The sequence below is a fragment of the Leptodactylus fuscus genome, chromosome 8 (assembly GCF_031893055.1).
Source record: "Leptodactylus fuscus isolate aLepFus1 chromosome 8, aLepFus1.hap2, whole genome shotgun sequence".
Lineage (NCBI taxonomy): Eukaryota > Metazoa > Chordata > Amphibia > Anura > Leptodactylidae > Leptodactylus > Leptodactylus fuscus.
Genome location: NC_134272.1, coordinates 63,831,298 through 63,842,498, shown reverse-complemented (window position 1 = coordinate 63,842,498; position 11,201 = coordinate 63,831,298). Strand labels below are relative to the sequence as shown.

Below are 11,201 nucleotides of genomic sequence, written 5' to 3'. Positions count from 1 at the left end.
GTGCAGGGGCCACTATGGGGGATAATACTGTGTGCAGGGGCCACTAAGGGACATAATACTGTGTGCAGGGCTTACTAAGGGACATAATAGAGTGCAGAGGAGGGGGTCGGTCGAGGTCTTCGGCGTCAGTTGGGGGGGGGGGGGCATGTTAAAAGTTCGCCACAGGGCCCCGGCATTCCTAGCTACGCCACTGCTGAGCTGTGTACCTTGTCTTGAGATCTGAAGTTGGACCTATATTTTGAAATTTGCATCCCTTACCCCATCTAATGCCCTTGCTTTTACTGTTTCTACTATAATCTTGGCTCACTTTTTCCTGTATATATGTATACTGTCTACTCTGATTTTGGTCTTTATTCGGACTGTGCATTTGCCTGATCTTTGGGTCAGCTTTCACCAACTGGGACCTCGGCAAGAGGTAGTGATTAGATGTGAATACTGAGGGAAGGGGCACTTAGACAACATCCTTGAAGTGACCAAGCCAAAGCAGTTTGATGACTTCTAGTGGATATTTTTACACCTAGACTCTGATACAATATTGAGTCCCTGGTGCAGAAGAAGATAACCCCACTTGGAGACTAGACAACCACTGAATTTACTGGTGAATGGCCAGACACACATGGGAAGTGTTCTATACTGGGCTATTGGAGAACAAGGGGTCCATATAGTGTTCTTGCATGGGGGTTATGTCGTCTGTACCTGCCCCTAAGCTATTCCATCGTACATTATGCAAGTACTTGTATCGATTCATTCGCGGAATATAGACATACTCATGAATAATTCCCATTCATACATCCAATAACTCACAACGGAGACACAATGGTTGTAAAACCCTTTATTCAGAGACCAAAGTGAGCAGAGACTGAAACATACAGGGGTCTTGGAACAACACAGCGCAGGCCAATAACCCCATAGCAAGTGTCACAACCAACAGAACAATAGTCATGAGATATCGTGTTCTTCATTTCCCTGAATATAGCACCAATATGAAGAAAATTGTTTAACCCTTCACTTTCAGGGTGATGGTATGACTCAGGATTACCTTTAAGATGAGATCAAATGGGTTCTTTGTTAAGCAGAAGACGTTATGGTCCCTGTGACACTTGTTTTTGCTCTGCTTGTTTTTGCAAAAGTAAAATGAAGGAAACATTAACACATTGTCCCGGATTATTGGACCAAAGTCAAATTCACTTTTTTTATTACTTGTCGTTATGATATTTTCATAGACGTTTTATAGGACTTGTGAGTATCTTCTAACCAAAAAGACATCTGTACTATAAATGGGACAGCAGGGTTGGGGGGCCGCCATTATAGATGTTGCATAAGGGCCGGGAAGGTCAGGTTATGCCTATAGGTGGTTGGGGTTGAGAAATGGAAGAATTTTTGAACAGACTGTCATCATTTCAAGAAGACAATTGCAGTCCCGGGAGTGGTGAGGATTATAGGGATGCATTACATTACATGGCCCAATGCTATTTTTCTACTGAATTTAGGCAATGAAAAAGATATTGGTATTTTTATTTTCCAATATCATTTTATGCCCAATGAACTGATTCCACGTCCAAAAACTTGTATCTAGTATTAGTATTTACAGCCTCCCTATGGCTCATCTAACAATCTTATCACCTACATGTTCTTTCTTTGACATCTATAGGATGCATTATTTAGGGGCTAGTCATATAGCATAGGATCCCATGGTCTGACTAGTGTCATCATTGCTTCTTCCCATTTGCTTTAAGGCCCTCTTTGTGATACATCATACAATTACAGATTATAGTGGTCCTATCTATTTAAAGTAGTATCCAAATTTTACAGTGTTTCCAATATTTTAATTTTGTCATAGAGGTGAGTTAATTGAAATAAAAAAAAATTCTCCAAGGATTTAAAAAAAATCACTACATTAAAAATATTGTATGTGTATGAATATTTAATCATATTTGAGATTTTTAGAATTGGCCTCAAATATTGCTTAATTTGGAGGAACGTTATTTATGGCAGTTTTTAGACACTCAAAATAAAGCCGCATTTTATTTTTCCTATAACAGCCGCAAAAACCAAGAACACCTATAAAGTCAAATTAGTTCATAAAAGAATCTTCTAGTCTAAATTTGTTTGGACCATAGGGGATCCAAGTGTTGGGGCTGTAATAGGGGCCGTAAAATGCAGGCATATGATTGTCAGAAAATCTGAATTTTTTGTGCACATAGGAGTGTAGACATATTGCACACATAACACTTTTTGTACATCTCTCATACCTTCTAAATATTAGAATGGAAATTGCCACACATGAAATATTGTGCCCTGAATATTGTACCCCACTAGCACCTGAGATTCCATTAAAATTTTTGGCTGTTTCATGCCATATCTATGGTGCAAAATTTACCAAAAATAAGATCAAATGGCACAAATTTTTTTTCTATCTGCTCTGATAATTATAATTTTCTATACCAGGTATGAGAGACTGCGGTAGACAGGATAAGATTACAATCTAGAATGTAAAGTTTTACCCATTCATTATTATCTTAGATCACAGTGCATATGGCCGAGCGGCATTTCCGGCCCATTGTGTCAGGAAGAGTAAATTTACTGGGGTTTCAGAGATACCCTGCGGCTCACGGTTTTGTAGAAGACACCTTTAAGAAGAGAGGAATAATCGGGGATTCGGAAGAGGTTCCTGTCACTGAAGACAACTTTAGAATCTGCAGCAGCGCCAGTTAGCAGTACTCGTAGATTATCCTCATGGGGGCGATTTCCTATTGACAAAACAGAGATCTCAATTCCTGCAGCACGGGCGTCTTGCACAGCCTTGAGAAGAGTGTCCTCTGCTTGGGTATTGCCATCTGAGAACAACAGCAGCTTTTTGCTTGATCCAGGTGCTGAGTCTTCACGGAAAAGTTCTGTCGCTGTACGTAGTGCTGCCCCTACATCTGTGGCGCCATTAATGAACTTCATCTTATCTACTACGCTCACAACCTCTGTATAGTTGGACACGAACTGTAATGCCACCTCTTGTTCATTTGGACCACTGTACTGCACCACCGAAAGACGTACCGAGTCAAATGCAGGACTCTGGGCTTCCAGGAAACGTTGTGCAATACGCTTTACAAAGCCTTTGCTCATTTCAAAGTTTCGGCTTCCGACGCTGGTAGAGCTGTCCACAAGTAGAGTGATGTCCGCGGGAACCTCAAATTTGACTAGGAAATAAAAAGAAGAAAATTATTTATCAGGGCTTCATCACAACAGGGTCAGATGGCCATTGACCTTGTAATGGTTAACCAGAAGATAGTACATTCAATAGCAGGATACTTACTAGCACAGGTGTAATCTGGACACTTCTTTTCTGTAAGAGAAATACAAATTTTAGCAAACAGATACATCTTCTCCGAGTGGTTTCTGTCAAATGGCATGCCATGTTGGGTGTGTTTGTTTTACCTTTGCAGATATGAGCTGTAACGTTCTGTAGGAAACCATCTTCCAGCAGCTCTGTATAGCTTGTCCTTTGCAAAGATAGCCCCTTTGAATATGTTGTTCCACCACAAGCAATGTCTCCCAGTTGGTCAGGGTTGGGAGGAGATTGGAAGATGTCTCCTACTCCGAGAGAAACCACCTGTTGAATATAGAAGATATGAGCAAGGTGCCAACACACACTGTAGAGACTATAAAGAACATTGATGGTTACTTACCGGAGTAACCTCGCACAGGGTATTGAGTGGTGTTTTGTCTCTCAAGATATCGGAGTGACCATCTGTCAACACCAAAGCAACTCTCTTATCAGATGCAAACCGTTTTAGAAGGTTATCTCTCGTAAAGGCAAGAGCCTCCCCAGTCCATGTGCCTCCTGCTATCCATCCCAAGTTCTTTATTGCCCTATAGAAAAGAAAACGTTCAAAAGTAGTAAATGTGAGAGATTTCTTAAGAGATTTCTTGAAGAGTAAATGTTTCCATTGCAAGAGAAAACTAAGATTTCTATGGTAATACCCAGTGTGCCCCTCTATATATGTTGTTTGATGGCTTCACATTGTCTATGGACTTTACATGAACTTGATGGACTATTTTAGTGCCACTTACTCCTTCAGTTGGCCAATAGTGTTGATGTTGGGATCTCCCATCGCAACGGATTCTTGAGTATTTCCATGACTGTACTGTACCACTCCAACCCGAGACTCCCCGGAGTTAAACTATAGTCAGAAAAAATAGAGAATGTTGACCCTGTTGGCCATGGAAACAGTACACAATGTACGCAGGAAATATACTGAATGACTATACATTAGGTAATAGTGAACCTATGGAAACTTTGCAGGTCCACTATATAACAGTGAGAGCATGGAAATACTAATCCTGGTAATTACATAGGTAGATACAGCGAATGTTTAGGGAGCATTTAATACTTTTACGAGAAACCAGACATTTTTCACAGGATTTTAATTCAACGGACCTTATGGAACCAACAGAATAAAATAAGCTAAATGCAGATGGCGTTTTGGTTGTCCAAGGATTAGAATAAAGAGAATACTCTTTTCCCATAACAGCACCAATAATGCAATGATGGACAGACACGATGCCCTTCCAGAAAGAGATAGGGTTAATCTGGCTCCAAAATTCGATATAATCTAACCTGGACATGTTCATCTCGGCTCAGTCTATCGATGACCTTTATGATAAATTCTTTGGCGATCTGGAAGTTAGAGCTTCCAATACTTTCAGAACTGTCGACAACGAAGAGGACATCAATGGGACCACACGTGCATTCTGAAGGAGAGCGAAAATAATAGGATCAAAATTCTAAATTGTGAGTCAGTAATAGAGGTACAACAGGAGAAGGGGTTATGGGTGGGTTATGTATTGTAGCATAAGAGCATATCTCATGAAGGATAGGTCATGCTATATAAATTAATTGATATTTGTCGATGTTAGTATAGTGCTCATGTTTAGGAATATGAAAAAATATGGTTGAGTTTATTAGGAAAAATTCTGTATACATGTATAGGCCCAGAAAACAACGCATACTTACCACAGCAAGCTGCAAAGGAAAGAAAAGGAAAAGGCAATGAGAACCAGCTTGTCATAAACAACGTCAACATCAAAGACCCAGATGATAATGAACAGGCCGGCTATCACAGAGACATGAAATAAGCACAGCTACATAAGGAGCCTGACTCTTTGCACTCTTGCAAGACAGTTCTCTTACTAAATAGGCACAACATCAAGGAGAAAGAACGGACATCTGAGGAACATTATGTGAAGTAAAAGGACCCTATGCATGTCTTATTCAACACAGAATGTCCAGAGTGATCTTCATCATCCTGTAACATGTCAACGGCAATAGGCTTTGTGGACACCTCTAGTCAGTGACTTTTATTTGGCAGACTGGTAGATTGACTAGATAAACTTTAAAGTGATCACTGGTTTTAGCAAAATCCTGATAAGTCACTTAATCCTGTGACCTCGAGATCTCAAGAATAATAGGCCAAAAAACAGCCAGCACTTGGATGAGTGCTTGAAGCCTTTCATTTTGGCTCCATGATACATTTTCCCGAATACTGGAAGGTCACTTCAGCTTACTTGGATAAAAGTGGGTTTGCACCACAATACTGGCTATGTCCCATCAAGCCATGCAGAATATTATACAGTATGGGCAATAAGCGATAGATCTAACTTGGTCCATACTGAAAATATAGTACTTAAGTCATTTGTGAAGGCAATTCTAACTAAATAAGACATGGGAAGCCAAAGACTTTTTTTTCTACTTTTTTGGTCTACAGGAGTGCTTGGCGCCCAGATATCTTTCACAGTACAAATTAGGCATATGGAGGGAAATTTATTAAGACCGACATTTCCTAAGCCAGTTTGACATCATCTACTTGGTGGTGCTAAAGGTCCCACCTCTTAATAAGCACATCTCAGAAGGTCCCTTGTGGAAGAATCTAATTCTACGCTAGTCAAGGAATGACCTAGATTACTGATAGAAATTGCACCAGTTTTTTGGAGTGAGTAATCGTAAATCTGACAAGAGGGCCCTGCCCACTCCGTCCACTGTCCACATCTTAGGCAGCAATCAGGGTGGTGCACCTAAACGGCTAAGTAATACCTAGTAGCCAGGACTCTTTCTGGCTAGGACTCTTGCAGGTCTAATTTGCAAGAAATATGGTAGACCATGAATCACTCCAGTTGAGTAACTATAAAGGGATTTTCCCATAATCAACACAATCCTTAGGGTAAGTGTCTGATCACTGGGGTACCAACCAATGGGACATCAGTGGGTATAGAAGAGGGGATCCTAGGTCCCTTATTTCAGTGTAGAAATGGTCGCACATGTGCACTGTCACTCGATCCAAGTCTGAGGAACTAATGGATATTACAGAACTCAACTATCTTTATTAGACCCACCATATACACACAACCTGCACTTCATTGATACAGGAGACACAGGTGCCCCTTTCTAATGATCATAGTTATATAGTTACATAATAGATGAGCTTGGATTAAGGACTCAACCCATCAAGTCCAACCTATTATGGGTTACTTTTGTGGGAACCCCAGCCACTTATTGTCTACGTGGCAGACTTGCATACTCTTCCTTGATTTTTGTAATGGAGAAACTAGTTTCTGGCAAACAGCATCTGCATTAGAGTACTTTATATACAATCCTTAAATAATGACCCAAAGTCGAGATACCACTATTTTTTATTTCATATCAAGCCCCATGCCAGACCTGCTCCATTCTTATATGGTAGACTGCCTATAATAAGTACTTCATTGCTCTGGGAGACATAATGTACTGTAACTCCCTCGCTTTTCATGTCTTGGCCAGGGCCATAATTTGTAGACACTGATTGATGTATTATTTTTTGGGGGATTACATATCAGGACATGTACTTGAAAAAGATATAATACTTACAGCACATTTTCATGATAATATCCAGAATTTCACACTCCTGTGGATATAACAATAATGGAGGTTAATGAACTTTAGGCTGCAAGTAAATGTATAAAGCAGGCATCCAGTAAAATCTCTTAGCTCTGGAGAGTTTCCAGCCTCCATGAGTCACTTGGAATATATGTTTCATATGTCTCACCATTTTTGTATGGAATCTCCTATTGCCAACAACTGGCACAGTAAAGTAAGTTTGCCAAGTCAGAGTGGCTGTTGCAAGTTACTGGAAGTTTGGTGACCACAGCCAGTAGTCACAGAATCTGTCAAATCTGGTTAAATCATTGAAGAGGGAAATCTAAATAGAAGAGATAGCAGCAAAACTGAACGAGACATCCATAACTTACATCTGGGCCTGGTGGTCCTGGTGGTCCAGGAGGTCCCTACAAGATAAGAATTGTGAAAATAAGAAAAAAAAAAAAATCAATCTTATGAATTATTTCACTTAATGTATGTCAATAAGAGCTTCACAACTTGGAAAAATCACCGGTATAGAAAGTGTATCATATGTTACTTACCTGTGGTCCTTCTGGGCCCCTGTAGCCCTTTCCTCCCTTGGGCCCTTCTGCCCCTGGTACATTATTCTGAAATAAGAGATGAAATAACATTTTACTTTTTAATAATCCTACAATTTAGGAATTACAGAGAAGAAAATCATTAAAGTCTGAACTTATTGGCAATTGCTTCAAATGGGAAGTACTGTATATTGTGGATAAAATAGGGAGGAACCGAATAGAAATGAAGGAAAAAAGGCCGGACCAAGATGGGAAATGGAAATGGTAATGCGAGTGCCAGGGATGTGCAGTGACAACTAGACATTCATTTCTATAAATAGGATATTGCTGTCAAGGTGGGCCGGGGCAAGTACTATCAGACTATGGCTACAATAAATTTCAATTCTGGTGCATGGGATGCAGCATAAATATGAAAAGGATGGATTCTCTTAGTAATTCTATTACATCACGTGCTACGTGTCATTCTTGAAAAATTTTCCACAGCTCTGTACACTGTATAGTGATTGAGCCAAGTCACTTTAGATCAGCTCCCATTCACTGAGTACTGATCTGCAATAGTCAGCTATACCGCTACACAGTGTACAGAGCTGTCTGTTTTCAGCTCCATACACCTTGGGGGGAATTTATCCTTCTACACCAGTTTTCTGGCATATAGGGATGATATTGTGGAACATATGAGGGCAAGTTGGTTTCTTATGCCAAATGCGCCCCTGTTCTGCATCGTACGTACCACATTGTGCAAATATGGGCAAGCGGAGCAGGATGGGCCTAACCAATATATTCATCAAAACTCATGGCATGAATTATAATGGAGATCTATGTCTTTCCTAACTTTTCCTGCTCAAAAAACTGCAGCAAAATCTGCAACAAAAAGCTGCGTTTCAGCACCATGTGGCCTCAGCCTCAGTTGGAAGAATAGTCATTACTTAAGTATATATTTATCTCATAGGAATAGGGGTGTCCTTTTTATTTGGAGCACACATTTAAGATCAAGATTTCAGTTCTTCTAGGAAATTTCTAGAAAGACAGGATTTCAGAATTATTACATTTCGTCATACTTACATCATCACCAGGGTCGCCAGCATCTCCCTCATCTCCTTTAGGTCCGGGATACCCTTTAGTTCCCTACAAGAGTTAGAATTAAGGGTTTGGATATTAACATTGACATTCTGTGGCACAACCTTCAAAAGAGAGACATCTATAGATATAAGCTTACATTTGTGCCACGATCGCCTCGAGCTCCTGGATATCCCTAGAAAGATATAAAACTAGCATTAAAAAAATTCTTGCATTTCTTAACGTTTATACACTTTTAGGTATTCACTATGTAATTAAATGTCATCTTCAAATTCCTGCCTGAAAATTGAACTACAAGATGCCTTTGAAGTTGGACCTTCGGCCTTATTCACATGATTGTGAAAAACAGCCATGTGATGACCGTCTTTGTAAAGGTTGTCTGCCTTTTTGAGAACATATTGATTTCAATGTGGCGATTCAGTGGCATACTGTATCTTTGGCCATTTTCTTGGATCCATTGACCCAATAGATCTGTTTTAAAAAAGTATGTAATTTGGATGCCATGTTATATCAGTTATAAATGGGTTAATCAGTTGGGTTAAAAAAGAAAAAAAACATTTTTCACTGGCAATTAAAAACTGATGCAAAATAGATGATACTAGGTCATCAAAAACGTAAAGATGGAATGCATGGAAAAGGGCCCTTAGATCTGTCAAAAAAGTCACTGTGTGAATAATTTGGCCGCTATTTGACTACTCTTGTGGCTATGAAGTCAGTCAGCCTGAGATATGGAAACTACATTTGAGTGATAAACTTACCTGAAAACCTGGGAAGCCGTCTGTTCCATTTCCTGGGAGACCATTTTCACCCTATGGATGGAATCTATTAGTGTATGATGATAATATAATTGAACCCTAATACGATTTTGACCCTGTTACCAGGTTTCAGTAATCCTACTGAATGATCACATAGGTTTCTCTATCTGCATCAATTGTGGAAACTCTATACTATGAACATGACGATATATATATATATATATATATATATATATATATATATATATTTATCTCGTATATCTTAACTCATTGCACATGGTAAAGCCTTTACTCTCAAATTTCAATTTTGGAAGTTTTACAATTTTCTTTTGTTCTTTGAATCTGACTTAATAAGCAATCCATAGGCAGCCCGGCTTTGTACTGACAGATGGAAGCCATTGCCAATTTAGCTTGCCAATATATTAGATACATACATTCTTCATGATAGAATATCTATGAAGAAAATATATAAAACTGACCAAATGATGGCGGAAGCCCCGAGTATGTAACGCTCAAAGACTCAACAATATATCACTTGCCCTCTAAAAACATGTTTAGTTTTACATAAGAAAGAATCGAATCTTTGCCATGATGTATTAGACACTTTCCAAAAGATATTCTATTTCACTTTCCCTTTCTTCGTACAGATACTTGTGGCTTAGTCGTGTCTTGATAACGCTTGTATACATTTCTGACTTGCAGAATTAACCATTTCCTCTTCACAATGACCCTCTTACCCTATCGCCTGCCACTCCTTGCTCGCCGGGTAATCCTTTGGCTCCTCTTGGTCCTTTAGGCCCCTGAAGCAATAAAATAATAAAGCCAAAAATAAGGAGAAATGAAAGGAAAAACCAGGATTTATAGCTAATGGGAAACAGAGGAGACACAGGAAACAGCTGCAAATGATTGTAGTTTAATATACATGCTGGGGAGTCCAGCGGGAATCAGAAGCAGCTCATCAAGTCTCATTCTGGACATTTGTCCCTAAAATTCTGGCTCGGAGCGCACTGCTCAGCACAAAATGGGGGAGACACAGCATGGGACGTACGGCTACATATGGCATCAAGAGTTTTTTATTACACCACAGAATCTAGTTGCCGCTCTTTCTCAGCACAATACAATGCAGAAACCATTTGTTTCCAATATTTTCTTCAAAGTGTAAACCTTGCCTGCACATGGTAGACATTTTTTGGGTAGAGAAAGTATTTAAAGCAATGTAGACAGAAAATTCTTTAGTGACTCGTCAAAACATATTGCAATTAAAATCCTTACACTTTCCCACAATTGCAACTATCTCTAGCAATTCCATGGATTTTGGAAAGGGCACCAAATAGGGTTGAGATTTCAGGATCGATTTTAAAATCCTATTCCCAAACATTTTCCAGCCGATCCCGATCGTGAAATTTGCTTGATCACCGACCGGAATCCAATCTTTTCCGATCGTGATCGCTCAACCCTAGTCAATGCTTTTCTATTGGAAAAAGTCACTTTTAGGGTTGAGACAATCTTGAGATTTCAAAATCTGTTTTCCGAACAATTTCCATCCGATACCGATTGTGAAATTTGCTTGATCGCCGATCGGGATCCGATCTTTTTTGATCCCGATCGCTCAACACCACTTCATTCAAAAGAGGGCTGTGGGACCCCCATTTTTCTGATCAATGATGTGGAGGCAGCAGTAAGGCCTCTGTTATCAGTAACTTAGCACCTATCCTGTGAATAGGGGTTAAGTTTCAATGCTGGAAAAAACAGTCCAAGGATAAGACAACACAAAGTAAAATGCAGCTCAGGGCTCGTTCACATCTGCGCCCAGTCTCCGTTCTGCAGGTTTCCGTTTCCTGCACAAAAAAGTGCTACAGCAAAAAAGTGTTGTGGGAAAATCCATGGCAGCAATGCATTGCGGTTTTACTTGTAGCAATTTTCACA

General features: G+C 39.7%; 1 protein-coding gene across 1 annotated transcript in view; it reads right to left on the bottom strand.

Moving 5' to 3' along the window:
• Window positions 1–823: 823 nt before the first annotated feature.
• The window catches only part of COL6A1 (collagen type VI alpha 1 chain), a 39,722-nt gene continuing 29,344 nt past the window's right edge, over window positions 824–11,201 (bottom strand). Inside the window, exons 22-35 of the mRNA XM_075283772.1 lie at window positions 10,013–10,075; window positions 9,279–9,329; window positions 8,660–8,695; window positions 8,506–8,568; window positions 7,447–7,512; window positions 7,276–7,311; window positions 6,896–6,932; window positions 5,009–5,017; window positions 4,613–4,746; window positions 4,066–4,175; window positions 3,681–3,864; window positions 3,430–3,604; window positions 3,308–3,337; window positions 824–3,191 (exon numbers count right to left, since the gene is read on the bottom strand). Coding sequence (XP_075139873.1) covers window positions 2,581–3,191; window positions 3,308–3,337; window positions 3,430–3,604; window positions 3,681–3,864; window positions 4,066–4,175; window positions 4,613–4,746; window positions 5,009–5,017; window positions 6,896–6,932; window positions 7,276–7,311; window positions 7,447–7,512; window positions 8,506–8,568; window positions 8,660–8,695; window positions 9,279–9,329; window positions 10,013–10,075 — 1,605 coding nt within the window. The 3' untranslated portion in view covers window positions 824–2,580. The remainder of the gene's footprint in view (window positions 3,192–3,307; window positions 3,338–3,429; window positions 3,605–3,680; window positions 3,865–4,065; window positions 4,176–4,612; window positions 4,747–5,008; window positions 5,018–6,895; window positions 6,933–7,275; window positions 7,312–7,446; window positions 7,513–8,505; window positions 8,569–8,659; window positions 8,696–9,278; window positions 9,330–10,012; window positions 10,076–11,201) is intronic.